The 27,423-nt window shown below is 55.0% G+C and overlaps 1 protein-coding gene across 1 annotated transcript; it reads left to right on the top strand.

Moving 5' to 3' along the window:
- Positions 1-5,085: 5,085 nt before the first annotated feature.
- Positions 5,086-7,583, top strand: LOC141955722 (otoferlin-like). Its single transcript, XM_074895319.1, has 4 exons — positions 5,086-5,099; positions 5,456-5,634; positions 5,807-5,907; positions 6,379-7,583. Exons 2-4 carry the CDS (start codon positions 5,524-5,526, stop codon positions 6,557-6,559), a joined length of 393 nt encoding a protein of 130 aa, XP_074751420.1. The 5' UTR covers positions 5,086-5,099; positions 5,456-5,523; the 3' UTR covers positions 6,560-7,583.
- Positions 7,584-27,423: the final 19,840 nt, after the last annotated feature.

Genomic DNA, 27,423 nt, shown 5'->3' with positions numbered 1-27,423 from the left:
GACCCTAACAGTGTTCGCACAAACAAAACTACCCCGGTTTGCCAAAGCGGTATTGCCCAGACATACGCCCTGGCCTTTGACCTGGTTCAGGGTGATCCCTCTCCGTGGTGTGTCCCACCTGCATTGAGTTGGATTATTGTCTGGCGAATTGTAAAAGGAGGCATTGAGGGCGACGCCCTCATAAAAGGGCGGGTTCATATTGCAGCACAGCCAGCAGGAGCTCGTGAGGTCTGGATCTGATTGGTTCAATGACCAAAAGGTAGCATTCAGTACATTAAGGAACGGCTTATCAGGTAAGCGGTAAGGGCCCACCTTGGGTTTGCTTGGAGGGGTTATCTGCTTAGCTACTAGGGGGGTAGTCAAGATAGGGGTGGATAATGGCAAGCTTTCTCTTCCTTGCTCGACGTCATTGTCACTTTTGGCTATGACATTGGGGGCGATTGCTGTGCTGCTTTATATTTCCCGTTTTCTAATAGAAAACAAGCTCCCCCTGTCTGTACTAGATTCATAGTGTCTGACGCCCCGAGTTTTCCCAATCATCCATCTCGGATCATCCTCATTGGTGACACTGAGCCTAAGGTACAGACAACAATTCTTGATTTTCCCATGGGTTGCTGCTAGCCCTGGTCTTAAGGGGTCTTTTGGAGGAATGACACACCCGTAAGGTCCTGGTTGTTCTTTCAAATATTTGTCTGGTCCTGCCCCTGGTGCCCAATCTGAGGCAATTGTCTCACATCCCCAGTGGGAACAGTAATACTGATTGGGGGCGTTACAGTAAGGCCTGCCGGGGTTAGAGCCGGGACACATGTAATAGCTCGACGTGTGTAAACAGGACTCTACTGGGGCTAAGTTACAGAGTTTTACCTGAAAGCTAGGAGGCCCCGAAGTGATGATTGTTTGCAGCATCTCTTGATCCCATCTCGTTAATACCCATTCCCATGGCTGGTGTTCATACGAGCCACAAGATACTATGAACCCTAAAAGCAAAATCAAACAGAAACATCGCAGCAGCAAAATTACACAAAAACACCACAGCAGCCCTTTGCGGGGGCATCTCAGCTGATGCTCGGGTTCTGGTGAAGCAGAGCTATCCGTTGTAGTCAGGGTATTCTCCAACTCACTCTCCTCTCTTGCCACAGGAGCATACGGGTTACGGGGGTGCCTGATGGTTAGGTCCTGTGAATAAAAACTTATAGTTCTCATTAGTTTCATCCTAGAGGTCGGGTTTAAGAGGGCACCATTTAATTTCACCTTTTTAACTGCAGAATACTCCCGTCCTGTTAAAACTAGCCTCCACCCCTGTTCCCATTTTCCCAGTTCATTTCTGATTGTGGCCGGTGGACCTTCTTCTAATGCTCGAGTGGTCCAGTATTTTTGGGCGGGGCTATGCGCCTCTTCTCTGGGGAATTGGTTGAACATTAGCAGGGCGTTTGCCAAAAGGCGTACTTGGTCTTCTGATGGAATGGCATTGGTAAAGCCTTCTGCCTTTGCTAATATTTCTAATTTCGATTTCAGAGATTCATGTAGTTGACGGGCCTCCCTTAGCGTCCGTAATTCTTTTGCAGCAGTGTCAGCTTTATCATCACCAATTTGGAAGTACCTTTTAACAGGACTTTGACTGTTGACATGGAGAACTGAAAAGGTGCCTTTCCTGGCGGAGAGTGCCTCTTTGAGCATTAGCGCTGCTGTGGATGTTGTCACGCCAGGGCCTGACATGGCTAGGCAAAGTTTAGCTGCAAACATGGAGTCAGTCACTATATTGAGATGTTCCATCGGGAACAGCCCGCATGCTAGTACTATAGCTGCTGCTTCCAGCTGTTGAACTGAAAGCTCATAATCGGCTGTTTTGATACGGTGCCATTCGTCTCCTGATTGCCACACTGCTACGGCAGTCGATGTCGTTGAAGATGCATCTGTAAAGACTGTTGGTCCTTCCTGAGGTCGGTCCATGACCTTAGATGGGGGGTCAACGTGTACAACCGCCAACATTTGAGTCCAGGGAGGTTTTGTGGCGTACCGGATTTCTCCACCAAATCCAGTCAGGGCTATAGCTAAATACTCTGATGTCATCACTGACTGCGTTGAGAGCTGCTTACGGGAGATATATCCTGGCAGGCTCAATGCCCAAGTGTCTTAGGGCGAGTTTTCTGCCTTTCATGATGAGATTGCCAATGCACTCGACCCCTGGAGAGAAAGCACGTGATGGTTTTCCCAGGGCTATCCATTGTATTGGTTGGGCTTCTTCAGGGGAGCCCTGAGCTAGTGCTCCTACTCCTCCTCCTGACATGAAATGTACGTACAGATCAAGTGGTTCATTGGGGTCCCATCTGGCGAGCGTGCTTGACGATACCTGTTGTTCGATGAAATCGAGAGAGCTCATTGCTTCCGTCGTCAGAGCTTTTTTCTCCCATGGTTTTTTTCCTTTTAGAAGATCATACAGGGGGGGCAGGATTTCAGGGGGAATTAGGACGATATTGCGGAGCCATTGTAAAGACCCTACTAGCTGTTGCATATCATAAAGTGTTTCAATGTGTCGACGGATTTTTACCTGAGGAGGGGTTATATAAGAACCTGCAATTCCTACTCCTAAAAAGCTTACACATGGTCCTTTCTTAATTTTTGCACTCACAATTTCGAACCCGTTTGCTTTCAGGGTTTCGGAAATTGTTGACACCAAGTGGTCCACCTGATTTTCTGACGGCGCGGCGATCAAGATATTGTCCATGTATTGAATGATGGTTGCAGTTGGGGCTGTATCGCAGGTTGAGCTATAATAAGTTGAGCCATAAAATGGGTCTCTTCTCGAGGGGGGAGTGGGTTCAGGAGTGCTTTGCTCCATCCAGGGTTGGAAAATTTCTTTGGTCGCTGAATTGCATTGTTGACGTATGCATTCTGTTACAGCTGGGCCTTTTGCCTCTGCAGGTAATGTTGAAGAGTCGATCGCTGCCTGGAGGCGGTCTATGAACTGTGTAAAGCTCTCACTTTCATTTTGTTTCATAGTAGACCAAGAGGACGGCTTTGCAACGACCCTACAAGCTATGCAAATGGCGTCTCTGGCCGCACGAGTAGTTGCCATAATTTTCTGGGCTCGTAGGCCTTGAGCTTGCGCTTGAGGGGTAATTATCGCTGGATCTGTACCCATCAGATGTTGCAAGCTAGATCCATGCAAGGGATGGTCTGCCCCCACTACTTGAACCAATAATCTTCCACAAATATCCTCCCATTCTTGTTTAAAAACAATCATCCCTGTTCCATCAAAGATTAATCTACAAGTTTGTATTATGTCAGATGGGAGCATGTCGTCTCCCCCAAAAACACCATCAATAAGGGTGGAGACTAAGGCGGAATTGAGACCTTTATCGGCAGTTGCTTTACCAATCGCCTGTATGTCTTTAGGGTTTATGGGCGAGTAAACCCTCTGTCCCCCGTCTGTCACCCGGACCGGGAATGCTAGTGCTGCCGGTGGGAATAAGTCGGCGCATGTCATTTTTGTTTCTCTCCAGTCCGTGAGGGGGGTTTGCTTTTCTCGTGGATTCTCTTTAGAGTGGATGGGTGGGGGGTGTTGGCCTTTAGTTCTGTCTGCTCCCGTTCCTTTTTCCTTTAAGTTTAAGTCGACTGTAAACCATTCGTCCTCGCTACTGTCTGACCCGAAGTCAGAACTCGACTGCCAGGTCATTTCTGGGCTCCAATAACTTTTTGTCAGACTCCTTCCCCTTCCACTCCCCTTACGGGCGGGCCGCTCCCTTCCTCTAGGCTCGCCCCACCTCCTGCTAGGGGAGGGCCCTGCTTTATCAAGGTGTCTCTCCGGGTGGCCGCTTAGATTGGCTCTCCGCCCCTCGCCCGGGCTCTCCACTCCTCCCCAAACACTTCCCCCAGCTTTCTTTTTATTCTCTCCGGCTCTGTACTCCTCACCCGTACATGCTCTCCGCCCCTCGCCTGCGCTCTCCACCCCTCCCCGAACACTTCCCCCACCTTTCCTTTTATTCTCTCCGGCTCTGTGCTCCTCACCCGTACACTCCTCCCCTCTAGCCTCATAACTGGCTCTATAGTCCTCACCCGTACACCCCTCCCCTCTAGCCTTGCTCGTGGTTGCTGGCACTTCCTCATTCTTTTCTTCGGGACCATTTTTATCTTGCCCTCCCCCTCTTTTTTCGGCGCCATTCTGGGGCACATAGGGCGGTGGTCGGTCCCAGGTTTGTATTGATTCTGATATCTCTGCGGCGTTCCTTGCCTCCTCTACCAAACAGCCCCAGAAGGATTTTCTTGCCTCCTCTATCAAACCGCCCTGGAGAGATTTTACTTGTTTTCGCCCTTCCCCTTCCGTAAGCGGATCGGGGTCCGAGGATTGAGGGAGTGTACCACCCTCCTGCGAATCCTTTGGCTCAATATAATCAGTATCGCTTGGGAGGTTAGTAGTCTGAGCACCAACCCCTAATCTAGGGGTGGCCAATAAACAGTTTTTTGCCGCCTTCCCAGTTTTCTGCTTCTGCATAGCTTTCTTAAGGGCTAGTTTAACCCTCCCCCACAACTTAAAGTCTTTCCCACAACCCAAGGGCTGTAAAAGCCTCGCGCCAGCGCGAGTAAAATCGACTTGCACTCAATTCCCCACTGCTTATGTAACTGTGATACGACCTTCACGAGAGCTTCCGTCTTCCTCGCGGGTCCTTGGGAACTGCAATCCGACCTTCACAAGGCGACCTTCACAAGGATGTTCCCCCTCCTTGTTGGTCCTGAGAATTTATATTCTCTACTCCTTGTTGGTCCTGGGAGCGTCCTCCCTACAGCAGTGGAATTCCAGACGTCTTCCCTAGCTAGCCGCTTCCCGCTTCCCGGGTTTCGGCACCATTTGTTGCCTAATGATGCTTAACGACCTGGCTCAGGGAAAAACAACACGGCGGCCAACCCCAGGCCGCTCGGTCCATCTGCACACAGACATCAATGTGATGGATGGCAAATGGCGTTTATTATTGCGTAACACCGCTTTTTATACCCTGGGTCCATGGCGTCACATCCGTCTGCCTACGTTTTATCTTCCCGTACAACGCGATATCTTCCGAGCGCCAGACCCTAACTGCCACACTCGGCCGATGATTTCCTCGGTGAGTGGAGGGCCCGTTGAGTTGGGGTGACGGGACAGCCATGGCTGGCCAAGTAGGGAGCAGTGTGGGATGAGATAAAGCCTGTATAGGAACAGGACCTGGAAGGGCAGCTCTGCTCCTCAAGCCCACAACATCCTGCAACCCCCCTTTAGATGCTACTGGTAAGAGCAGGTAGGATGAGAGCCCTTGTCTCTGCTGCACAAAGGCTCCTCCTGCAGCAAAGATCTCAGCTTCGCTGTTCCCAGACCTAGTTCAAAGTTGCTCTTCAGGGCAGGAGATACTGACCCAGCCCACCTGCAGCCAAGGACTCAGCATTTTGGGGATGCCAACATCTGTGCTCCCCTTTCTCCTGCCAGGGGCCATCGAGCTGGACCTGAACCGCTTCCCCCGAGGAGCCAAGACGTCGAAACAGTGCAGCCTGGAGATGGTGACGAACGAGGCAGAGCTGCCCATGGTCTCCATCTTCAAGCAGAAGCGGGTGAAGGGCTGGTGGCCGTTCGTGGCCAGAGATGAGAACGATGAGCTGGAGGTCACCGTAAGGATGGGGAAAAGGGAGGGATTTTGCATCCTGGGGACTGCACTCTGTGCAGACACCCTCTGCTCCCCGGCACTTGCCTCTCTTCTCTCAGGTCCCCTCTGTCACCGTGGCTGGGGGGGCTGAGGTGGGGAGCATTGCCTAGTTCCCAGCACAACTCTGCTTCCTGCAGGGGAAAGTTGAGGCTGAACTGCACCTTCTGACAGCAGAGGAGGCAGAGAAATCCCCCGCCGGGCTGGCTCGCAACGAGCCCGACCCACTGGAGAAACCCAAGTAAGTGGGAAACCCCAGTCCCCAGCAGGCACCTGAGCTCTGGGAGATGCTGGGGGTGCTCCCCAGGGGTGGGGGGGAGGCAGGCATGGAGAGGTGCGGAGGGGTCATGCTGGGGGAACGAGGGTCACGAGCAGAGCCAACTCTTTTTTTTCCTTACTCTGTTCCTCCTCTGCCTCGCTTCTTGGCTCCATCCCCTTGCCTGGGCCTCCCACCACCTCCTGCTCCCCTCCAGTCCTCACCACCAGCTTCCAGCTTCAAGTGGAACCCTCACAAACCCGCATTGCTCCATCTGGCACAGCATGCCATCTTCCCTGGCCCACCCTCCTGATTCTCCTGGTTGCGCTCCTCCACTCTGCAGACTTACCCCGGGAAGGGATCCTGCACGTCCCTTTGCCCACCATGTCCACTGCCCACCATCCCGCCCTCCTCTGTGGCTACAGCATTAACGATGGGTGTTTGCTTCCCCTGCAGCCGCCCGGACACGTCCTTCATCTGGTTCCTGAACCCACTCAAGTCCATCAAATACCTCATCTGCACGCGCTACAAGTGGCTCATCATCAAAATGGTGCTGGCCCTGTTGCTCATCGTCATGGTCGCGCTCTTCCTCTACAGCATGCCAGGCTACATGGTCAAGAAGCTGCTGGGAGCATGAAGCTTGGGAGCCTGCCCCATGTCCCCAGCCCCGTGGCACAACCTTCCCCCGTCCCAAGGCCTTCTCCTCCCCGCAGCCTCTCAGCAGCTCTGGGGGAGATCTCCCTCCTGCTGCTGCTGGGGCTCCTCTTTTACATTCCTCCTCTGTGGGTCCCATTTGTGGCTTTAGTCCTAGAGAAATGGGGCTGGAGGATGGAGTCAATCCCGAGGCTGTGCGTCCCTCGCCGGGGCTGGCAGAGGTGCCTGGTGGCTACTGCGGGGCAGCCAGGCTGGGGGGCTCGGAGCCTTTTTCCTCTGGGGGCCATGACTGGTGCCCTGCTGGGGTCTTGGAGCTGCAGGGGAAGGGGAAGGGGCTGCACCACGGGAGCGCTCCCCAGAGGCTCCTTGGAGGGACAGTTGGCACCAAGGCTGAAGCAGGGACCTGGGATGGAGGAACTGGGGCCACACCAGCCCCAGCGGTGGGGGGCCGGGGCACAGAGCAGCCCCCATGCCTGTCCCCCCCCGCCAGCACGGGCGCTGCTCTGCTCCTGGCTCTGGAGGTCACTGACCCCCCAGCCCGGGGGACTCCCGGCAGCGCTGCCCCGAAGCCGCAGAGGCCCTGCAGGGAGCCCTGGGGCTGTACCCGGGGCAGAGCCTGCCTGTCCCTCCCCAGGGCTCCGGCAGAGGCAGGGAAGTGTCCAGCAGCTCCAACCTCTGCCCGGGGTCACCGACCCAGAGGTGGTGGTGGCTGGACAGCCCTGGGGGGGACTCACAGGGAGCCGGGGACTCTGGCACAGCGAGAGCTCCCTGGGGCCTTCTTCATTCTCCCTTTCATGTTGTTTGGATTTCTGTGTATCGCGGCCGGGGTCTGTCCTGCCGGGTGGAGCAGGGAAGGGCTCTTTTCTCAGCTCTCTGCAACATTCAGCTGCTGAAAAGCCACCTTCCCCAGCTTCAGGTGTGCAAGACCCTCACTGGAGAACTGACAGCTCGGAGATGTTTTAGGATACTACTGGTTGAATCAGTCAATAAAAATTGTCTTTCACTTCTGAGTTCTCCACCGCAGTCTCGTGTTAGTGGGGAGAGGGGAGCCCATGACTGGCTGCTTCTCCAGGTGAGCACTTTCCTCCTTCCCTTCATTTCTCCAGCACAGCCTCTTCTCACGCTGCCTCACCCCGGGGCCCGTTCCCTGGGCACACCCCGTTCCCCCGGCTGTGGTTCACCTTCCTCTTGCCACCCTACAAGAGAGGGGAGGTGAGCAGGGACCCCAGGGCTCCGTTTGTCCTCCAGCAGGGGCCCCCAGAGTAGGGAGGGGGGCCCTGGGATCCAAAGGGGTCTCTGAGCGAAGGGGCTTTGGCGGTGCGAGCAGCGGCATCGGGGCTCTCCTGGGCTTCCCTGGCTGACATCAGCCCTGGCCCTCTGCCCGCCCCGCAGGATGGCCACCTCCCCCCACCTCTCCCGTGCCCGGTGTGGCACACGGCACCCTCCCAGCATCGCTCCGGGGGGATTTCGGGGACCCGATGGGTTCTCTGCCAGACGTAGACGGTTTCCCCAGCCAGGACCAGCTCAAAGCCCATGCCCAGCTCCAGCTGGAGCTCCTCCCTGTGCACCAGCAGGTCCACGCTGTGGAGGATGGCGGCCAGCGTGGGCAGGTCCCGCTCTGGCAGGGGCTCGCTGCGGTGCGGGCAGCTGCCGGTGAGGCACCGCCGGCACTCCAGGCAGGTGGCGTATTCCTTGCGGATGTCTTGGGAAGCGCTTGGAGCGCCGCGATCCCGAGCCTCCTTCAGTTTTCCCAGGAGGTCGCGGCAGACTCGGGTCCCGCCCAGGGACTCCATGAGGGACGTGGCCAGCTCCTCCAGGTCGCTGCTGTGGGAGGAGGAGGGCTGGCTCCTGAGGAGCTCCGAGCTGGTGGCAGCACCGACGTTCCCATCTCGACCCACGTCTCCCGTCCCGTGGGGGAGCTCCCTCGCAGAAGCCGCGTCCCCGCCGACGCCGCTTTCCCACCCTTCTCCTTCGTGGCGCCTCCTCCGGCTGTGGGGGGAGATCCCGGCTGGAGCGTGGGGCTGCTGTGGGGCAGCCCGGACCCAGCACCCTCTCCCTGTCTTCTCCCGACCGCCTGGGTGATCCTGCCGGCCCTGCCGGCTCTGGGGTGCTCCGGGTGATGGGGGGGTCATGGGGACACGGGGCAAGGCCAGCCCAGCAGCACGAGGGGCACAGCGAGGGGCCGGGCACCTTCCAGCCCCGGGAGAGAAGGGCCAGGCCAGGGGCTGAGGACAGAGAGGGGTGCTGGGGCCACCGGTGGGCTCTGTGGGAGGGGCCTGGTGCTGGGAAGCTGCCACCCCCCCAGGGATGCCCTGGCCCTCCCCAAGCCAGCCCCAGCTTCCCTCGGCCCTAATAAGAGTGAGCAACCAAAGTGAAACCGCGTGCCCTGGGGGAAGGCCATCGGCATCAGCGGCGATGAGGGGCTGGGCCGGGGTGGGCCGGCGCTCTCCTCTGCTGCTCCTTTTCTCTCTCCAGTCCGTGTCAGGGGCCCTTCAGCCCCTTCTAGAAGGGCAGTGGCCACGGGGGCGGCTCTGACCGCCCCGCCGAGGGACGCGCAGTCTCGGGACCGGCGCCGGCCTCCAGCCCTTGGCTCTGGTCCCGGAGCCACGAGTGGCACCGGCAGCGGGGGGCAAAGGAGGCGGCGCGGCCCGGCCCGGCGGCGCAGAGGACACGGGGCCCCGCGGCCGTCGCTCCCCCGCAGCTCGGCCCGAGCCCCGCGCTCGCGCCTTCCCCTCACGGCCGCCGCCGCCGCCGAGCTCTGCCGCTGCCCTGGCTGAAATGGGCCAAAAGCTGCGGAATTTCCCTCCTGCAGAGCCTGTGTGGTGAGCTGGGCCGAGCTCCTGCCCAGCCTGCCCCGCAGGTGTCCCTGCAGCCGCACAGACACCCCGCCGGGGTGACCCAGGGCCCCCGTGGCACTGACACAGCCTGACGCCTCCTTCGGGGCAGGAAGGAGAGTCTCAGGCCGCTCGGGAGTGCTGGGCTCAGGCTTCTCCCTCCTCCTCCTCACACAGGCTCAGCTGGGAGACACCTGATGGTGACAGTGACAGCTCCCGGCTTCTCTCAGGGACAGTGAAGTGAGCGCCTCCTCGAGGGCCTCTCTGTCCCTGTGGCAAACTTTCCTGTAGGAAATGTAATGAATATCTGATCTGTGTGTGAGTAAACCGACGTCCCTGACTAATCCTCGGGTGGAGAATCCCCAGGGCGACCCCAGCGCTGCTAATGAAGCATATCTGCTTGAGAGTGAGAAGCTTGTTCCAGGTGAAAAGAGGCAAAGACCCGACGTGTGCGGTCCCCCTGTTCCTGCAGTGGGTGCCCCGAAGCCCCCGGGCTCTGGAGGGGGCAGGAGGCAGGAGCAGGGTGCAGGCAGGCACAGTCCCTGCCTGCTCTGGCAGGAGCAGCTCTGGGCCGAGCAAAAGTCCCCCGTCGCGGTGCCTACGGACGCGGGGCCGGACAGAGGTGACCAAGCCCGGGGGAGCTCGGAGCCAGGACCTGGGGGAGACCCGGCAGAGGCGGGGGGGTCAGCAAGGGACCCAAAGGGGAGGTTTGGCAAAGGGACGGGGGAGGGCGCGCATCAAGGGCTGTGTGGAAGAACCACGGCACCAGGGATGGAGGAAAGATATTTTATTTTATTTTTTAGGTGGGGTCATTGCAGGGACTTCCCCAGCCCTACACCCCCAACTGCTCTCTCCAGGCTGCCCGCTGCAGTCAGGGATAATTTTGCCTCAGGGGCTTGCGGGAGCACCTGCAGCAGCACTGCCGGTCCCGTTTCCACCAGGCGCTGACACGCCTGCAGAGCTGGGCACGGGACTCCCGCAGGGCACAGCCCCCCTTGCACAGCCCCGGGGCCCACCCAGGCACGCATCCTGCCCGTGGGCACCCGCTGCTGGGGACTGGGCTCCGCTGGGCTGCTCCCGCCCGGCGCCGCCCAGATGGTGCTGCCCATGGTCACGGGGGTATCAGGGTCTGGCTCCACATGCCTGGGTCTGTGTGCCACTTCGCCCTCATCCCCAGAGACCTGCCCTTGACTGCTCCCTGCTGACCTCTCCAGTGGGGGGTCCTGGCCCAGGGCTGGTCCCAGATTCTCCACCAGCGCCTGATCATCCTTGGGGGTCTGGGCGGGTCCTGAGCGCTCTTGTGCCGCCAGATCTGCCGTGGCACCGGGGCAGGGCTCCGGGAAGGAGCAGACGGTGTCCGCAGAACTGGAGCTGCTCATCGGGAGGGAGCTCAGCGATGGTGACCACAGTAGCGGGCAGAGGCGCTCTGTGCTCGGCAACGTCACGCTGGCACTGCAGGGGAGGAGAGAGGGAGGTGAACCTGCTGCACCGCGGCCCCTCCGGCGGGACGGGCAGGGCTGCCCAGCGCGGGCAGGGCACGGGCTGAGGGTCTGGGGCAGGATCTGGGGCCTCCCCCAGCACTCACCATTTCTGCAGTGTCGGTTGTTTGCTCTTCTCCATCTTGGCGTCAGCTGTCCCATGCTTTGCCTTCTGCCTTGAACTCTGCAGGACACCAAGAGCTGGGTGAGACGGGAGCAGCTCCCAGGCCACATCACCCCCACAGCCCCTCACCCCACCCACCCCATCCCACTCCCCACCACAGCGCGGTGCAGCCGTCACATACCCAGAGCCACTGGGCAAACATGGCGCCGAGCACGAAGTACACCTCAGTGAACATCACTACGCACAGCATCTCGGCCAGGGTGCTCGACCGTTCCCAACTCCCCCAGATCCCTCAGCGCTGGCTCAGCCCGACTCTTCAACCCCTCCAGGGATCCCGGGGACTCCCCCCTGCCCTGGGCAGCCCATTCCAACGCCCAACAGCCCCTTCTGCACAGAAATCCTTCCTCAGAGCCAGCCTGACCCTGCCCTGGGCAGCTTGAGGCCATTCCCTCGGGGCCTGGCGCTGGGGCCTTGGCTCCAGAGACTCATCCCCCCTCTCTGCCCCCTCCTGGCAGGGAGTTGCAGAGGGCCAGGAGGTCTCCCCTCAGCCTCCTCTGCTCCAGACTGAACCCCCCCAGTTCCCCCAGCCGCTCCCCAGCAGACCTGTGCTCCAGACCCTGCCCCAGCTCCGTTGCCCTTCTCTGGCCACGCTCGAGTCATTCAATGGCCTTTTTGGGGTGAGGGGCCCAAAACTGAACCCAGGAATCGAGGGGCGGCCTCCCCAGTGCCGAGCCCAGGGCTCAGATCCCTTCCCTGGCCCTGCTGGCCACGCCAGTGCTGACACAAGCCAGGATGCCGTTGCCCTCCTTGGCCCCCTGTCACTGATTTGACACCAATCAGAATTATTACAATTAATAATGTTTGATTCCAGTATGAATACAGAAATATTTTAGTAGGGTTACATGTTTACATCTTGCATTTTGCACATCTAACCAGAAACCAATGCTACTGTGAATTCCTCTGTATAGCCCTGTACCAAGGCCGAAGAATTGGTCAGTAATCATTTACTAGGTACACCTAGATACTGCTTAGGGAATTAGATTTAGAATTGAAAATAATTCTGTTTGAAGTTGTTGGAGATGTCTAGACACAGAAGTAATTTATTACCTAGAATACATTGGATAATGCCTCAGAAGTACCACAACCTGAGAGTAATGAGAACTGGGGAGAATGAACTGTCACAGTTTACAGATCTCTGCCAAGGAACAGTGAAACTGGGTAATGGGTAATTCCGGCAGGGGGAGATCGCGACCACCGACTCATGGGCCACCGACCCAAATCACACCCCAGACTCATTTCTAGACATTTCTAAGCTTCAGTGCGCAGAATCGGAAGTAGGAGGGAAGTATGATAATGATTTCCAGGAATTCTTGTGTTTAGGTATGAATACTTAATGAATATGTATGAATGAATAATATAGAAACTGTCTAATTCTTGTGACTGGTGTGCGTTGTTGGTGAGAGCACGCACCCGCGCACCCGGCCGTCAATAAACAAGTGTCTGCTTATCTGCATCACATTGGAGTCGGTAAGTTATCTTCATCCCGGATTTCGGGGACAGTTTCTGGCACCCCAGATGGGACCTCGCTGAGAGACCGGAGGAGTCGGGGACCTGATCGGTTCCAGCCGGCACCGAGGATTTCTCGGGGACACCCATCGATCCCCGATCCATGCGGCTCTTCGCGACGTCCCCTGGATTTTGGTAAGACACTTCTCTTTTGTACTGGGATAAGTGGGTTAGAGTCCCACCAGTAGGAGCGGGTTAGAGTCCCACTGTACAAGCCTGCCTGTCAGACGCGGCGAAAGCTGCGCAGGGTTGGGCTAGAGGATCCTCGTGTATTGGAAGCCGAGGCCTCTGCCCGTAAGACACAAGCGAAAGCTATTGCAGGGTTGGACAGCTGGATTTGGAAACAAGAGACCCTATATGCTGTAGAGTTCTCAGAAGGAGTGCATTTAATTGGAAGTTAAAAGTTTTTATGCACTCAGTTGTGGTACTGGTTGTTTCGTCAATTGAATATTGTACGGTAATTAAGAATTGTGTCGTATTGTGTTATATACCTTTGTTTGTCGTAGTAACTGTAGAAAGGTGTGAGCGTGAGACGTGCAACTGAGCACGAAGCGGGTGTGGGGTTCGGATCCGCGGTTCTGTTATCCCGCGCGGGGTGCAGCCGGAGAAGGACGAAGCGATAGGCTTGAGCGAGTGATCGATTGTATATTGTGTTAACAAAGTAACTGAACCATGGCATCTACGCTGACTCATTTGTTTAAAAGCAAAAGGATGTGTAATCTGGCTGCAAATGACAAAGTTCTGAAAACTTCTCCGTTAGGATGTTTGTTAGCACACTGGGGAGAGGTACATGATGATTTGAGGAAAAGTCAGATGATTGAATATTGTAATCGCTGGTGGCCTCTGTATACTCTGGGTGATCAGGGAAAATGGCTCGTGAATGGGACACTGCATTATAATACCATTCTGCAGTTAATGCTGTTTTGTAGAAGAGAAGGGAAATGAAGTGCCGTATGTTGATTTTTTTTTTTTCCTATTTAAGACAAAGGAAGGATTGGCAGAAAGAATGTAAGCTGATTAGTAGGGATAATTTAGTAATGGCTATAACTTTTGACGATAAAAAGGTGAAAAAGTGTTGTTCAACATGTGAACTTGAAAAGATTGTTTGAAGGAAAGAATTGCTTCTACTGAAAAGGATGGAGGGCCAGAATTAGATATATCCCCTCCACAGGGAGAACGGCATCGGGGGCGAGAATATAGAGAACAGGTAGAGGAACCTGAGAGTAGCGGACTAGAGGATGTGGATGAAGGGCCGTCTGAGGTTGTAATTCATACCCCTGCATCTCGAAAGAACTCGGCAGCAGGTACAAACAATAGCTCCCCTGCGGCAGGGAGCTGGCAACGATGGGCCGGTGTATGTGAAAGTGCCTTTTCAGTGACGGATTCGATGGCTTGGAAGCAGGCAGCAGGAGTGTACAGAGAGGATCCGGAGAGAACAGGCAGAGTGGCAGATACTATCATCAGAACACAGAACCCGGACTGGAGTGATTTACAGGTGATTTTAGCTAATGTGTTAGATGATACAGAAAAAAACAGATGGTATTGGAGGCTGGCAAAGCACAGGCAGAAGTGACTGTATTGAGTGGGACAGCAGGTGGAATATTAGAGCAGAACTTTCTGTCTGGGGATCCGCAGTGGGGATCCAAATAATGTGGAGCACAGAGAAAGACTGAGTCGGTATCAGAAATGGGTTTTACATGGAGTTAAACACGCCATGCCTAGGTTTCTGAACTGGTCTAAATTGTATGAGGTGAGACAAGATAAGAATGAATCTCCCTCAGCGTTTCTGGGAAGACTAAAAGAAGCTGCCAGAAAGAATAAATACTGATTTGAAAGTAGAAACTGAGGCAGCTCAGATATAATTGGCTTGGATTTTTATAGAACAATCGGTACCAGATATAAGAAAGAAACTGATTGATAATTTTTGAAATATAAACTCTTGGAGGAGTGTGAATCTGAGGATAAAACTCTCATTCTACCAGTCAGAAAACCGTCGGGTGAATATAGGTTAGTGCAAGACTTCAGAGCAGTGAATCACATAGTTAAGGGTATATATCCTGTAGCAGCAAATCCTTGCACGCTGTTAACAGCTTTAAAGGAGACTTACCAGTGGTTTACAGTGCTGGATTTAAAAGATGCTTTCTTTTGTATGCCTTGGAGAAGGAAAACAGAAAATTGTTTGCTTTCGAGTGGGAAAATCCACAAACAGGACAAAGATGCAGCTGACATGGACAAGACTACCCCAAGGATTTAGAAATAGCCCGATAATTTTTGGAAATCAGCTGGCAAAAGAGCTTGAAACACGGAAACAGGACAAACCAACACCTGGACATTTGCTTTTACAATATGTGGATGACACACTGATTGCTACAGAAAAAAAAAAGATTTACCTACATACAGGTAACAATAGATCTTTTTAATTTTCTGGCACCGAATGGGTACAAGGTAGCCAGGGGGGAAAAAAAAAAAAAAAGCGCCCAAATAGCTTGTCAGACTGTGATATATTTGGACTTTGAGATTTCAGAAGGGCAGCGGCAATTAGGAACAGAACACTGAGAAGCCATGTGAGCCGGAAAATATTCATGAACTCAGAGCATTCTTAGGAATGACAGGGTGGTGCCGCCTCTGGATCATGAGTTATGGTCTGACAGCTAAACTGCTACATGAGGCCCGAAGAACTCTCCTTCGACATGGGGCCCACAGCAACAACGGGCTGTCACAGAACTGAACCGCTTTAATGCCTGCGCCTGCCTTAGGACTTCTGGACATCACCAAAGGCTGTGAGCTGTTGGCTCACGAAAGACAACGCCTGGCACTGGGTGTGCTGACTCAGAAGACGGGAAGCTGGAAACGACCTGTCGGATACTTCTCTAAACAACTGGACACGGGAAGCAAAGGGTGCCCAAACTGCCTTCGAGCTGTGGCTGCAACAGTGATGCTCACACAGGCAGCTCAGAAATTAACTTTGGGAAGCACAATAACAGTCTGTGTCCCACAGACGGTGATAACTGGTTTAGAACAGAAGGGGGGACATTGGCTGTCTCTGAGCTGAATGATGAAGTACCAGGTAGTACTGGCTGAACAAGATGGTGTGAGTCTAAAAACAACTAACCTGGTAAATCCTGCAGTGTTTTTAAGTTCCACACAGGAAGAAGAGCCACTGGAGCAGGACTGCTTGGCTGCTATCGAGTATGTTTATTCCAGTCGAGAAGATCTGAAGGATGTACCCTTGGAGCAACCAGACTGGGAATTGTACACAGATGGCAGCAGCTTTATGGAGCAAGGAGTTCGATACGCTGGGCATGCGGTAACAACAGACACCACAGTTAGAGAGGCAAAGGCACTGACGAGTGCCACATCAGCTTAGAGATCAGAACTCATTGCTTTGATTCGAACCTTAGAACTAAGGGAAACGAAGAAAGTAAATACCTGGACAGACTCAAAGTATGCTCTTGGGGTGGTACATGTCCATGGAGCTTTGTGGAAAAAAAAAAAAATTATACTGTCCTCTCAGGGATCAAATATTATGCATCAAAATTAAATTTTACAATTATTACAAGCAGTTCAAAAACCAAATCAGGTAGCAATCATGCACTGTAAAGCACACCTAATTAGGAACACAAAAGAAATTGCTAGAAGTAATTTGGCCGACCGGACAGCAAGAGAACGAATATTTCAAATGGCATTAATTCCCTCCAAAACAGTAACCCCTCACAGACGAGCAGTAGTTCCACCTTTGTTAATAAAAGAAAGAATGCAAACCAAACCTCAAGAATGTCATTAGGGAGCAGAAGCTTTAGTAACTTCTTTACAAAAACAAGTTTTATCTGTCAAGATGATAGACATGGCTAAATTAATAACTGCAAAATGTGACGTATGTTTGAAAAACAATCCAGTAACCAGGAAAAGAGTTCAAACGGGTAGATTAAAATTAAAAACTTGGGACAGTACCTGGATTAAAGGCGTGTTTGCAATCCTTCCCCCGACAGTAGACAAAGGCACTACCCGACAAGGAAAGGGACATGTAGTACCATGGTAGAAATGTGAAAGGGTGTATGATTGCAGCAATGCAGACTTAATAATTCAAAGAATTCCTCATTTGGCAGCTGCTTTAAAGTTTGGCTGTTATTGTCGAGGTGTTCATAATAACCTCACCATGACTAGTCTCTTTACACCCAGAAGAGGATACTCCTCTAGTTGTAAGAAATCTGCCATTCAGAGCCCAGGGCATTTAGTTTGGGCATTAAGTGATGGCACCCCGGACAACCCACTTACCGGTAGATGGTAAGGTGAAACAAATTACTTTAGGCCTGCCAACATTGTGTCCGATTGGGAAGAAATCACCACTCAAGGGATCCCTGGAAAATTTAAAATTACAACGAATCAAAAGGTCTGAAACGGATGATGACGCTTGGAATGAACCAACAACAGGAGTAAAAAATTGGCTGGGCTTTAGAGTCTGTTTGAACCCAATAGCGTCCTACAGGAATAGAGAATGGCTTTATCACTTAACAGGACAAGGAGAAAAATTGGCCGATGTTACAAGAAAAGGATTTCAAGAATTAAACATCCAATTACAGGTAACTTCTAGAATGACACTTCAAAACAGGATGGCACTAGACATGCTTCTGTTGAAAGAGCATGGAGTGTGTGGATATCTCAAAGACAGATTGGATCATTGCTGCATTCATACCCCGAATGTTACACAGGATGTAGAACAGGATTTAGATCTGTGAGGCAAAATCGGAAAAGAAACAGAAACCATTCGAGAAGATATGTCAGAAGATCGGCTAGGAAACATTTTTAGTGGATTAGGATAGAATTTGAGCTCTTGGCTGAAATCCTTAATCAAAATTCTGTTTTTGCTATGAATTGTCCTGTTGATGATTATGTTGGTAACATACAGTTTACTAATAGGCTGCAATATATCGTAGAATGATGAGAGAAGTACCCACTATGCCACCAGGCTACAGCGCGCCACCACCATCATCTGGCAAGACAAACTTTGGCCTCAAAGATGAAAATGAATAAAAGTGTGAAAGTATTGAAATGATTTTCAACACCTTCAAAGGGGGGAAATGTTACTGATTTTATTATCAACTGAAATTAAATTGTGTTTGATTTTAATATAAGTATAGAATTAAGGGATATTTTAGTAAAAATCATTTTACATTTATTGTAGTTTGAATCTAGCAACTGACTGCTCCTCTAAAATCCCCTGTACAGCCCCGTACCAAGGCTGAAGGGACTGGTCACAACTGTTTAGTAGGAACGGTTAGAACCCAGGTAACGAAACACGAGGTGATTTGTAACCTGATTTATAATACATGTACAGGACTAGAAGAATGCAAGTAGCTGTCAAAGTCCAGGATGAACGGGAACTGAGGGCAGTGACCGTAACAGCTGGCAGGTACCTGCCAAGAAAACCGTGTCCTTAAGCAAAAGGTAATTCCGGCAGGGGGAGATGGCGACCCCCGACTCACGGACCACCTGCTCCCATTACACCCAGAGCCATTTCTAGACATTTCTAACCTCTACTGCGCAGAATCGGAAATAGGAGGAGAATATGTGAATGATTTCCTGGAAGTTGTATGCTTATGTATGAAGACTTAATGAATATGGATGAGTAAGTTCTAGATAAGGTGTGTGATTCTGGTGCCTGGCACGTGTTGTTGGTGAGAGCGCTCCCCTACACGTCCGGCCGTCAGTAAAGAAGTGTCTGCTTATCTGCATCACATTGGAGTCGAGAAGTTATTTTTATCCCGGATTTCGGTGACAGTTTCAAGGGGCATCTGTCCCGTGAGCGATCTTTGCTTCATTATCCACAAAACATGTATTAAAGTTGACATCCCTGAATATGCTAATAAAGACTAACGAGATCATGCTAATTACAGCACCCCACGAAGCGCCTTGCCCCTCCCCACACCTATGACACGTGATATGTAGATCAATCTGGGGGAAGGACCCGAGGAAAGCGTGTATAAATGGGGGGGGGGGGCAAGGATAACGGTGATGAGCGAGTGAAGAAGTGAAGTGAAGCAGGTGGATGCATCCCTGAACCCTCCTTGGCAGAACCAGCGCAGGAACCTGGACTGGTGATCTCTCTCCCTCTCTTCCCATCTCTCTCTCTCTTCTTCTCTTTTCCCCCTTGTTATCATTAAGGGACGCAAGGCGTATCATATCCCTTGCCATAATTTGTTCTACACTTAGTCAGTTATTGTGTATCCAGTCAACACACTGTGGGAAATGAAGAAATGTTTATGTCTGCACTTTGAGACTTGTCTCACCAATCTCTGCTCCGTTGGGGATTTATGAATCCACGTCTCCCTCTTCGGAGCAGGACGTGACAGCAGGTGGGACCTGGAGGTGCCTAGATTTTCCTTCTGAACAGCACAGCCCTAACTGCCAAGTGTTTCTGGATGACCAGCATTAGGATGTCCTCAGAAAGCTGCACCAACATCCTTCCCAGCAGCGCCGACCCGCGGTGCAGTCTCTTACCTCTGCAGCTTCAGCTCTGCCTCCTCTGCCCTCCTCTGTGTTTCCCTCAAGTCAGCGGCCACCCGGGTATTTGTCACCATCTGCGTGCCATCAAAAAGCAGCTTGGCCAGCCTCTGTGAAGGAAGCGGCACACATTTCACACCCAAAGACCTGCGTTCTGGAGGGAGGGATGCTGCAGGAACCCTGCCTGCCCAGGGTCTGGCTCCTGTCCCCATGCTGAGGTGCCTGTGTGGAGCCCTAAGCTCTGTCTTCCTGCTACGGCAGGATCGATGAGCACCCGCGGGCCTCCCTCTCCTGGAAAGCCCCGCAGGCCATCAGCGCCAAGAGGAACACGCTCAGAGCACCCCCCTCTCTCACTTCCCCCGTGCGTGCAGATGCGGTTAGGCACGGCGGGGTTTTGGTTTGGATGCTTGGCGTCACTCCTACGCCCTTACAATCCACGGGAAATCCTACCCCTAGGATCCAGCCCCCAAATCCCCCACCACCCAGTCCTGAGGAGTTCCTGTCCCTGCTGCTTCTCACATAAATGCTGCTGTGTGACACTAAGCACTGTACAAAGCTAAAAGAAGGGTAAAGCCAAATATCAGGGACCCAAGAGGATCTTCCCCTCCTACCGCCACACCTGCCTGCACTCCTCAATGTGCTTGTGGCTCTTCCTCTGCTCTTCCTCCTCCTCCTCCTCCTCCTCAGGCACTTTTGGCTCCACATCTTCTCCAAGGGCCTCCCTGGGGCAGAAGAGGGAATAAGACTGAACATTTTACACCACATCATGCTCGGGGACGCCCTTGAATCCGGCATCCCAACCCAGACTGCATGGTTCAGCGCAGCACACTCTGCTCTCTCTTCCCCTCAGCAGGCTTAGTCCCAGGCCAGCAGGTCCCTGCAGATGCAGAAAGGAGGCAGGAAAGGTGGGGACAGCCGCCCAGAGGGAAAACAGCGTCCAGGCTTCTTTTTCTACATCTGGGACTGCAGCCCAAGGCTAGTTACTGCTTCAGCACAAGGCTGGGGAGGCTCAGCCTCTGTTTGCTTTCCAGGTGGGGATGGGGCAGGCATGGGGCAGAGGCTGTCAGGGGGCAGCCCTTAGGTGGCTGGGGGGGACCCCGGCTTGGCCATGAAGACAGCCAGCTTCTGTCCGGAGCCATTCCAGCATTGGCACTGATCCCATGGCCCAATATCCCCCAGGCTGGAGGGGCCTCTAAGGCTTGGGAGAGGCCCCCACTTCAGTCCTGCTTCGGGGAAAGGTGTGTGCCATGGCTGGTGAGCCCCAGGTCTGGGAACAGCAGCCTGCTCCAGGATGCCACTAGTCTGATGCAGATTTTGTCCAGGGGGGCAGCGGGTCCATGGCAGGGGAATCTCTTGGGGAAGGGGGTATTGCTGCCTCAGTGCTGTGCCTCGGACAGGGCGGGGATGTCCTTGCCTTTGGGATGAGCAGACATCGGGAGGTCCCCGTGCTCCTAATATCTGGCAGAGAACGGGGAGCGTCTCTGGCTTGGGATTCAGGGGAGCGCCAAGGCCAGTTTGGGGAGAGATCCCGGGTCCCGTGAAGGCTGGCAAGGCCACATCGGGTGGCTGCCCCCCGCCAGTTTTTGGTAGGGGTCCTGGCCCCAGTGCCGTTGTGGGACAGGGGATATTCTGACACCTGGAGTCGGTCTCTGAGCCTGTGCTGGCCCGGGCTGGGGTCAGGACTGGCTGCCAGCTCGGGGCGCAGGATGTGGAACCGGCCCCGGCCTGGGGGTGGGGGCATCAAGCCCGGCACCGTTCTGGGGAGGGGAGATCATCTGTGACCTGAACCGGGCTGTGGGGAGAAGGTGAGGGACTTGGTGCCGGTCCGGGGCAGGGAGGGGCCTGGACCCGGCTCCGATCTGGGCGGCGGGGGCGGCTGGGGGTCAGGCCCACGCAGCCGGGGCACCGGGGACGAGCGCCGCTTCTCGCCGGGGCTCGGCATCGAGGAGGGCGGCGACGCGAGGGCGGCGGGCGGCGACGCGCTCCTCGGCGCCGGGGTCGGGGCCGCGGGGGCTGAGGGCCGGGGCCGGGCCCCGCCGAGCCGCCTCCGCGCCGGCTCCCCGCCTCACGCGGCCCCGCAGACACAGCGCATGCGCAGCGCGGCCGGACCGGCCCCGGGCAAACGGCGGCGCCGGGCAAACGGCGGCGCCGGGCAAACGGCGCGACCGCGCGTGCGCCGCCCGTTCCCGCCCCGCGGCGGCCGCTCCCGCTCCCGCGCCGGGCGGCGGCGGCCGCGAGGGGCGGGCGCGAGCGCGGGGCTCGGGCCGGGCTGCGGGGCAGCGACGGCCGCGGGGCCCCGTGTCCTCTGCGCCGCCGGGCCGGGCCGCGCCGCCGCCTGGTGCCGCCCGCACACACGGGCGGCAGCGATCGGGGCTTCTCCGACAGCCCGCTCGAGCCCGGCCGCCGGGGGGTGAACGCGCAGCCGGAGCCCGGCGGCCCCGACCTCGTGCTGCTCCCCGCGCCGGGGGAAGGGCCTTCCCCGGGGTGAGGAGTGGGGGGGTTCGGGTTGAGCCCGCGGCGGCCTCAGCGGGAGGAGCGCGGGCCTTACGGCTGCTCTCAATTAGACAGCCCCCCACCAAAATAATGACAAATTACGACGAGCGCAGGAAACTAGCTCTCCGTAAATTGCAGGTTCGAATGTCTGTGCGCGGAGAACAGAACAGCTTTCCAGGGTTCAACGGCACCCCAGAACGCAGAACAAAGAACTCTGTGGGGTTTAACGGCCACCCCAAACGCTTGATCACTCACCTGACAAGCGAGGGCTCTCCACCTCGAGGACCTGCTCAGGGCAGCGCCCCGACCCAGATCACCTGGAGGAGCTTCCTTGGGCGACGTCCCGACCCCAGGGGAGAGTCCTCGACCGACGGCAGCGAGCTGCTCCAGGGGAGGAGCTCAAAATGGCTGCCCGAGGGGAGGAGCTCAAAATGGCTGCCCGAGGGGAGGAGCTCGAAATGGCTGCCCCAGGGCTCCATTGACACCCAGCCCCAATCTGACCTGTGCCCCGTAGCGGCTCCCGTTGGCCAAAGGCCCCAACTGCCGGGAAGCCACGAGAGCAAAGGCAATCAGGAGCTGCTCCGCTCCAGCGGCCATGGAGCCCGATCTTCACTGGGGGGGACACCTGCCACAGCCTGCGCTTCCATACTTGCACGTGCTGATTAGCGCTGGCTCAGGGAACGGCCGGATCAGCTCCGGCCGAGGGACCTCTGACTCTTCTGCCACAGCCACGGCGGCTCTTTTTCTGCCAAAAGGTGGTTTGGGTTTGGAGTCCTGAGAGCTGGGATTTGTGAGTGCAAAGTCTCAGGAAAAGGGGGGAGCTGCTGCCTCCTGCCTGCCCGCAGTTGGGGCTCAGAGCTGTGAGGGGCCTCGCAGGGGATTGTGCCCAAGGACCTCATGTTTGCAGCTCTGACGGGTCCATCCCGGGGAGGGCAGAGAAACCAGCAGACACCTGGGGAAGCCCCGCAGGGACTCTCCCCCAAACAACGCACTGGCACGGGCAGTCGGTCCTCCGGGAATCGGTGTGTACGTGTCGGAAATGACAGGAATATTCGCTGCTTTGGTGTGACAGGAGAAGCGTGCCCTTGTCTTTCGGCACGGCCCTTGGGTGGAACGATCCCCCCAGCACCCAGCGCTGCAGCACAGCCTGCCTGCCTTCTACAGCTTCCAGCTGAGCCTTCGGCGGTTCTTGGGAGGCCAAACTGACGGTAACAGCGAGTGCGCCCAGCGCTGCCAGGAAGAATTCCTGCCTGACAGTAAAGACCTTTACTGTTGAGTGAATGTGTTCCAGGTGAAAAGAGGCAAAGACCCGACGTGTGCGGTCCCCCTGTTCCTGCAGTGGGTGCCCCGCAGCCCCCGGGCTCTGGAGGGGGCAGGAGGCAGGAGCAGGGTGCAGGCAGGCACAGTCCCTGCCTGCTCTGGCAGGAGCAGCTCTGGGCCAAGCAAACGCCCCCGTCGCGGTGCCTACGGACGCGGGGCCGGACAGAGGTGACCAAGCCCGGGGGAGCTCGGAGCCAGGACCTGGGGGAGACCCGGCAGAGGAGGGGGGGTCAGCAAGGGACCCAAAGGGGAGGTTTGGCAAAGGGGACAGGGGAGGGCGCGCATCAAGGGCTGTGTGGAAGAACCACGGCACCAGGGATGGAGGAAAGATATTTTTCAGGTGGGGTCATTGCAGGGACTTCCCCAGCCCTACAACCCCAACTGCTCTCTCCAGGCTGCCCGCTGCAGTCAGGGATAGTTTTGCCTCAGGGGCTTGCGGGAGCACCTGCAGCAGCACTGCCGGTCCCGTTTCCACCAGGTGCTGACACGCCTGCAGAGCTGGGCACGGGACTCCCGCAGGGCACGGCCCCACTTGCACAGCCCCCGGGCCGCCCAGGCACGCTTCCTGCCCGTGGGCACCCGCTGCTGGGGACTGGGCTCCGCTGGGCTGCTCCCGCCCGGCGCCGCCCAGATGGTGCTGCCCATGGTCACGGGGGTGCTGCTGCCCGACATCATGGAGCTGCTCCATCCCATTTCCAAGGATCCCGTGTTTGGAATCCTCTCGGTGTCCGTGTCTGGCGCAGGAAGCTCCACTCCATTGTCCTCAATGCACATTCTGGTAAAGAGCGTCCACACGTGCTCCTGGTGACTGTCAGGGTCTGGCTCCACATCCCTGGGTCTCTGTGCTACTTCGCCCTCATCCCCAGAGACCTGCTCTTGACTGCTCCCTGCTGACCTCTCCAGTGGGGGGTCCTGGCCCAGGGCTGGTCCCAGGTTCTCCACCAGCCCCGGATCATCCTTGGGGGTCTGGGCGGGTCCTGAGCGCTCTTGTGCCGCCAGATCTGCCGTGGCACCGGGGCAGGGCTCCGGGAAGGAGCAGACGGTGTCCGCAGAACTGGAGCTGCTTATTAGGACGGAGATCATTGATCGTGTCCGGTGTAGCGGGCACAGTTGCTCTGTGTTCAGCAACGTCGCGCTGGCACTGCAGGGGAGGAGAGAGGGAGGTGAACCTGCTGCACCGCGGCCCCTCCGGCGGGATGGGCAGGGCTGCCCAGCGCGGGCAGGGCACGGGCTGAGGGTCTGGGGCAGGATCTGGGGGCCTCCCCCAGCACTCACCATGTTTCCAGGTTGAATTCACTCTTCTCCATCCTTGCTTTCACCGTTGTCCCTTGCTTTGCCTTCTGCCTTGAGCTCTGCAGGACACCAAGAGCTGAGTGAGACAGAGGCAGCTCCCAGACCCACACCATACACCCCACAACTCCCCACAGCATCCCCAACCCCCCCACACCACATCAGCCCCACAGCCCCCCAACACCTCCCGCCATCCCACCCCCCGGCACAGCACAGTGCAGCCGTCACATACCCAGAGCCACTCGACCATCAACACGCCGACGAACAGGAGGGGCGGCAGGAGGAGCATGAACAGTGGGAAGATGTCTGCCGAGGTGAGGCTGTTGGAACACTCCATGGCTGTGGGCCCAGGGCGGCTGCGGCCTTTTATATTGGGTGGCTGGAGCCTCCCCCGTTTTTGACCTCACAGGGTGGCTGGAGCACCCTTTGTGACATCACAAGGCGGCTGGAATCCCCTTTGTGACATCACAAGGCAGCTGGAATCCCCTTAGTGACGTCACAGGGCGGCTGGGATCCCCTTTGTGACATCACAAGGCAGCTGGAATCCCCTTAGTGACGTCACAGGGCGGCTGGAATCCCCTTTGTGACATCACAAGGCGGCTGGAATCCCCTTTGTGACGTCACAGGGCGGCTGGGATCCCCTTTGTGACAACCGGCAGCCATCCCTGCGCCACGTTCTCCCCCCTGCGAGGGGCTCCATTACCACTCGCTCACCGGTGAAGACAACTTCAACTGGCGCTACATCTTCCCCTTCGACTACCTGATGGCCGAGGAGAGGATCGTCATCTCCAAGAAGGAGTCCATGTTCTCCTGGGATGAGACGGAGTACAAGATCCCAGCTCGTCTCACCCTGCAGGTCTGGGATGCTGACCACTTCTCGTCTCTTGCCTAATGATGCTTAACGACCTGGCTCAGGGAAAAACAACACGGCGGCCAACCCCAGGCCGCTCGGTCCATCTGCACACAGACATCAATGTGATGGATGGCAAATGGCGTTTATTATTGCGTAACACCGCTTCTTATACCCTGGGTCCATGGCGTCACATCCGTCTGCCTACGTTTTATCTTCCCGTACAACGCGATATCTTCCGAGCGCCAGACCCTAACTCCCACATTTCCCCCCCCTCCCATGCTATTTTAATGATATGACAATACCTGTCAAATTTATTGGAAAGTTATATTGATTAGGAATTAGATAAACCTTAAAAAACACAGCGTACCTAAAGAATGTTTCATAAAGGCTGGAATTATATAGCAGCTGCAATCATTGATAAAAAGGTAAACTAAATGTATTATTTGTGATTAAAATATAAAATAGTGCACTTAGTCAATAAGAATGCTAACATTCAGACCCGCAATCACTAGGGAACCCTGGGTGCAGCGAGAATCAGAGTGCCCTTCCTCACAAACCGGAAACCCTACGTGATGCGTCCATCCGTAGGAGAGGCATCCAACATCGCTGCAAGCAGGCCCTGCTCTGAAATCAACAGGCCAAAATGACTGGCAAATTCCTTTAAGCGGGAACATCTGATTCTAAATCTCCTGTTGGGTTCTACCCAGAGTCTGGCCAGCACTCTGGGGGAAGACCAAGGGAGTTTCTAAAGGTAAAATATTTAGAGTTCTTTGTTCTTAACGCTGGTAAATATAAAAATAAAGCATGCATATAAAACATTAAGGCTATAGATAATACTTAGACTATCAGACTTAAAATGACAGACTAAGGAGGTAATATATTGAGTGCTGAGTGAGCATGCTTTAGAGCATTTGCTCTAAAGAGATCGATAAACAGAATGTTAACCTTTTCTAAGCAGCTTTTCACAAACGACACTGACTTATTCAATATGCAAGGCCCAAAAATTAGTACCAGCAGTATTATGGTGAGTGGGCCGATCAGAGTGGAAAAAAGGATGGTTAGCCATGGAGACTGAACCAAGAGCCAAACCATTCTTGTAGGGCTTCTCTTTCCCTTTGGGCTAGCCGATCTCTCAATTCAGCCATGGTGTCCTGTACGATTCCTGTGTGGGCTGCATAAAAACAACATTCTTCCCCTAATGTGGTACAAAAACCTCTTTGATACAACAGTAGAAGCTTTAACCCTTGCCTATTCTGCAAAACGACCTTCAAAAGGAAAGAGACTTTTTCCAAAAAGGAGATAGTTTTTTCAATTCTTTGCAGGTCCTCATCTATGGTCATTTGTAGCTGGGATAATCCCTGGCGCTGGGTTGCGAGGGCCAAAACTCCCGTGGCTGTGCCGACCGCTCTTAGCCCGAGCAGCGTTGCAATGGTGATGCCTGTTAGTACCGCTCTTTTATCAGTCCAGTGAGGTTCTTTGAAATAGTGATATAGGTCTTCCTCTGGGTGATATAGGACCTTAGGAACAACTATAACTTGGACACAAAAGTTGGCAGAATTATCAAAAAGAATAAGGGACACACAGGGGGTTACTCCTGACTTGTGGCAGACCCACTTTGCGGATGTAGGCGGGATTGCCCATTTGTAGGCTCTATTGACCCTAACAGTGTTCGCACAAACAAAACTACCCCGGTTTGCCAAAGCGGTATTGCCCAGACATACGCCCTGGCCTTTGACCTGGTTCAGGGTGATCCCTCTCCGTGGTGTGTCCCACCTGCATTGAGTTGGATTATTGTCTGGCGAATTGTAAAAGGAGGCATTGAGGGCGACGCCCTCATAAAAGGGCGGGTTCATATTGCAGCACAGCCAGCAGGAGCTCGTGAGGTCTGGATCTGATTGGTTCAATGACCAAAAGGTAGCATTCAGTACATTAAGGAACGGCTTATCAGGTAAGCGGTAAGGGCCCACCTTGGGTTTGCTTGGAGGGGTTATCTGCTTAGCTACTAGGGGGGTAGTCAAGATAGGGGTGGATAATGGCAAGCTTTCTCTTCCTTGCTTGACGTCATTGTCACTTTTGGCTATGACATTGGGGGCGATTGCTGTGCTGCTTTGTATTTCCCGTTTTCTAATAGAAAACAAGCTCCCCCTGTCTGTACTAGATTCATAGTGTCTGACGCCCCGAGTTTTCCCAATCATCCATCTCGGATCATCCTCATTGGTGACACTGAGCCTAAGGTACAGACAACAATTCTTGATTTTCCCATGGGTTGCTGCTAGCCCTGGTCTTAAGGGGTCTTTTGGAGGAATGACACACCCGTAAGGTCCTGGTTGTTCTTTCAAATATTTGTCTGGTCCTGCCCCTGGTGCCCAATCTGAGGCAATTGTCTCA

The sequence above is a fragment of the Athene noctua genome, unplaced genomic scaffold (assembly GCF_965140245.1).
Source record: "Athene noctua unplaced genomic scaffold, bAthNoc1.hap1.1 HAP1_HAP1_scaffold_484, whole genome shotgun sequence".
Taxonomy (NCBI): domain Eukaryota; kingdom Metazoa; phylum Chordata; class Aves; order Strigiformes; family Strigidae; genus Athene; species Athene noctua.
The sequence above is the reverse complement of the archived record's forward strand: the minus strand, read 5'-3'. Positions and strand labels throughout refer to the sequence as shown.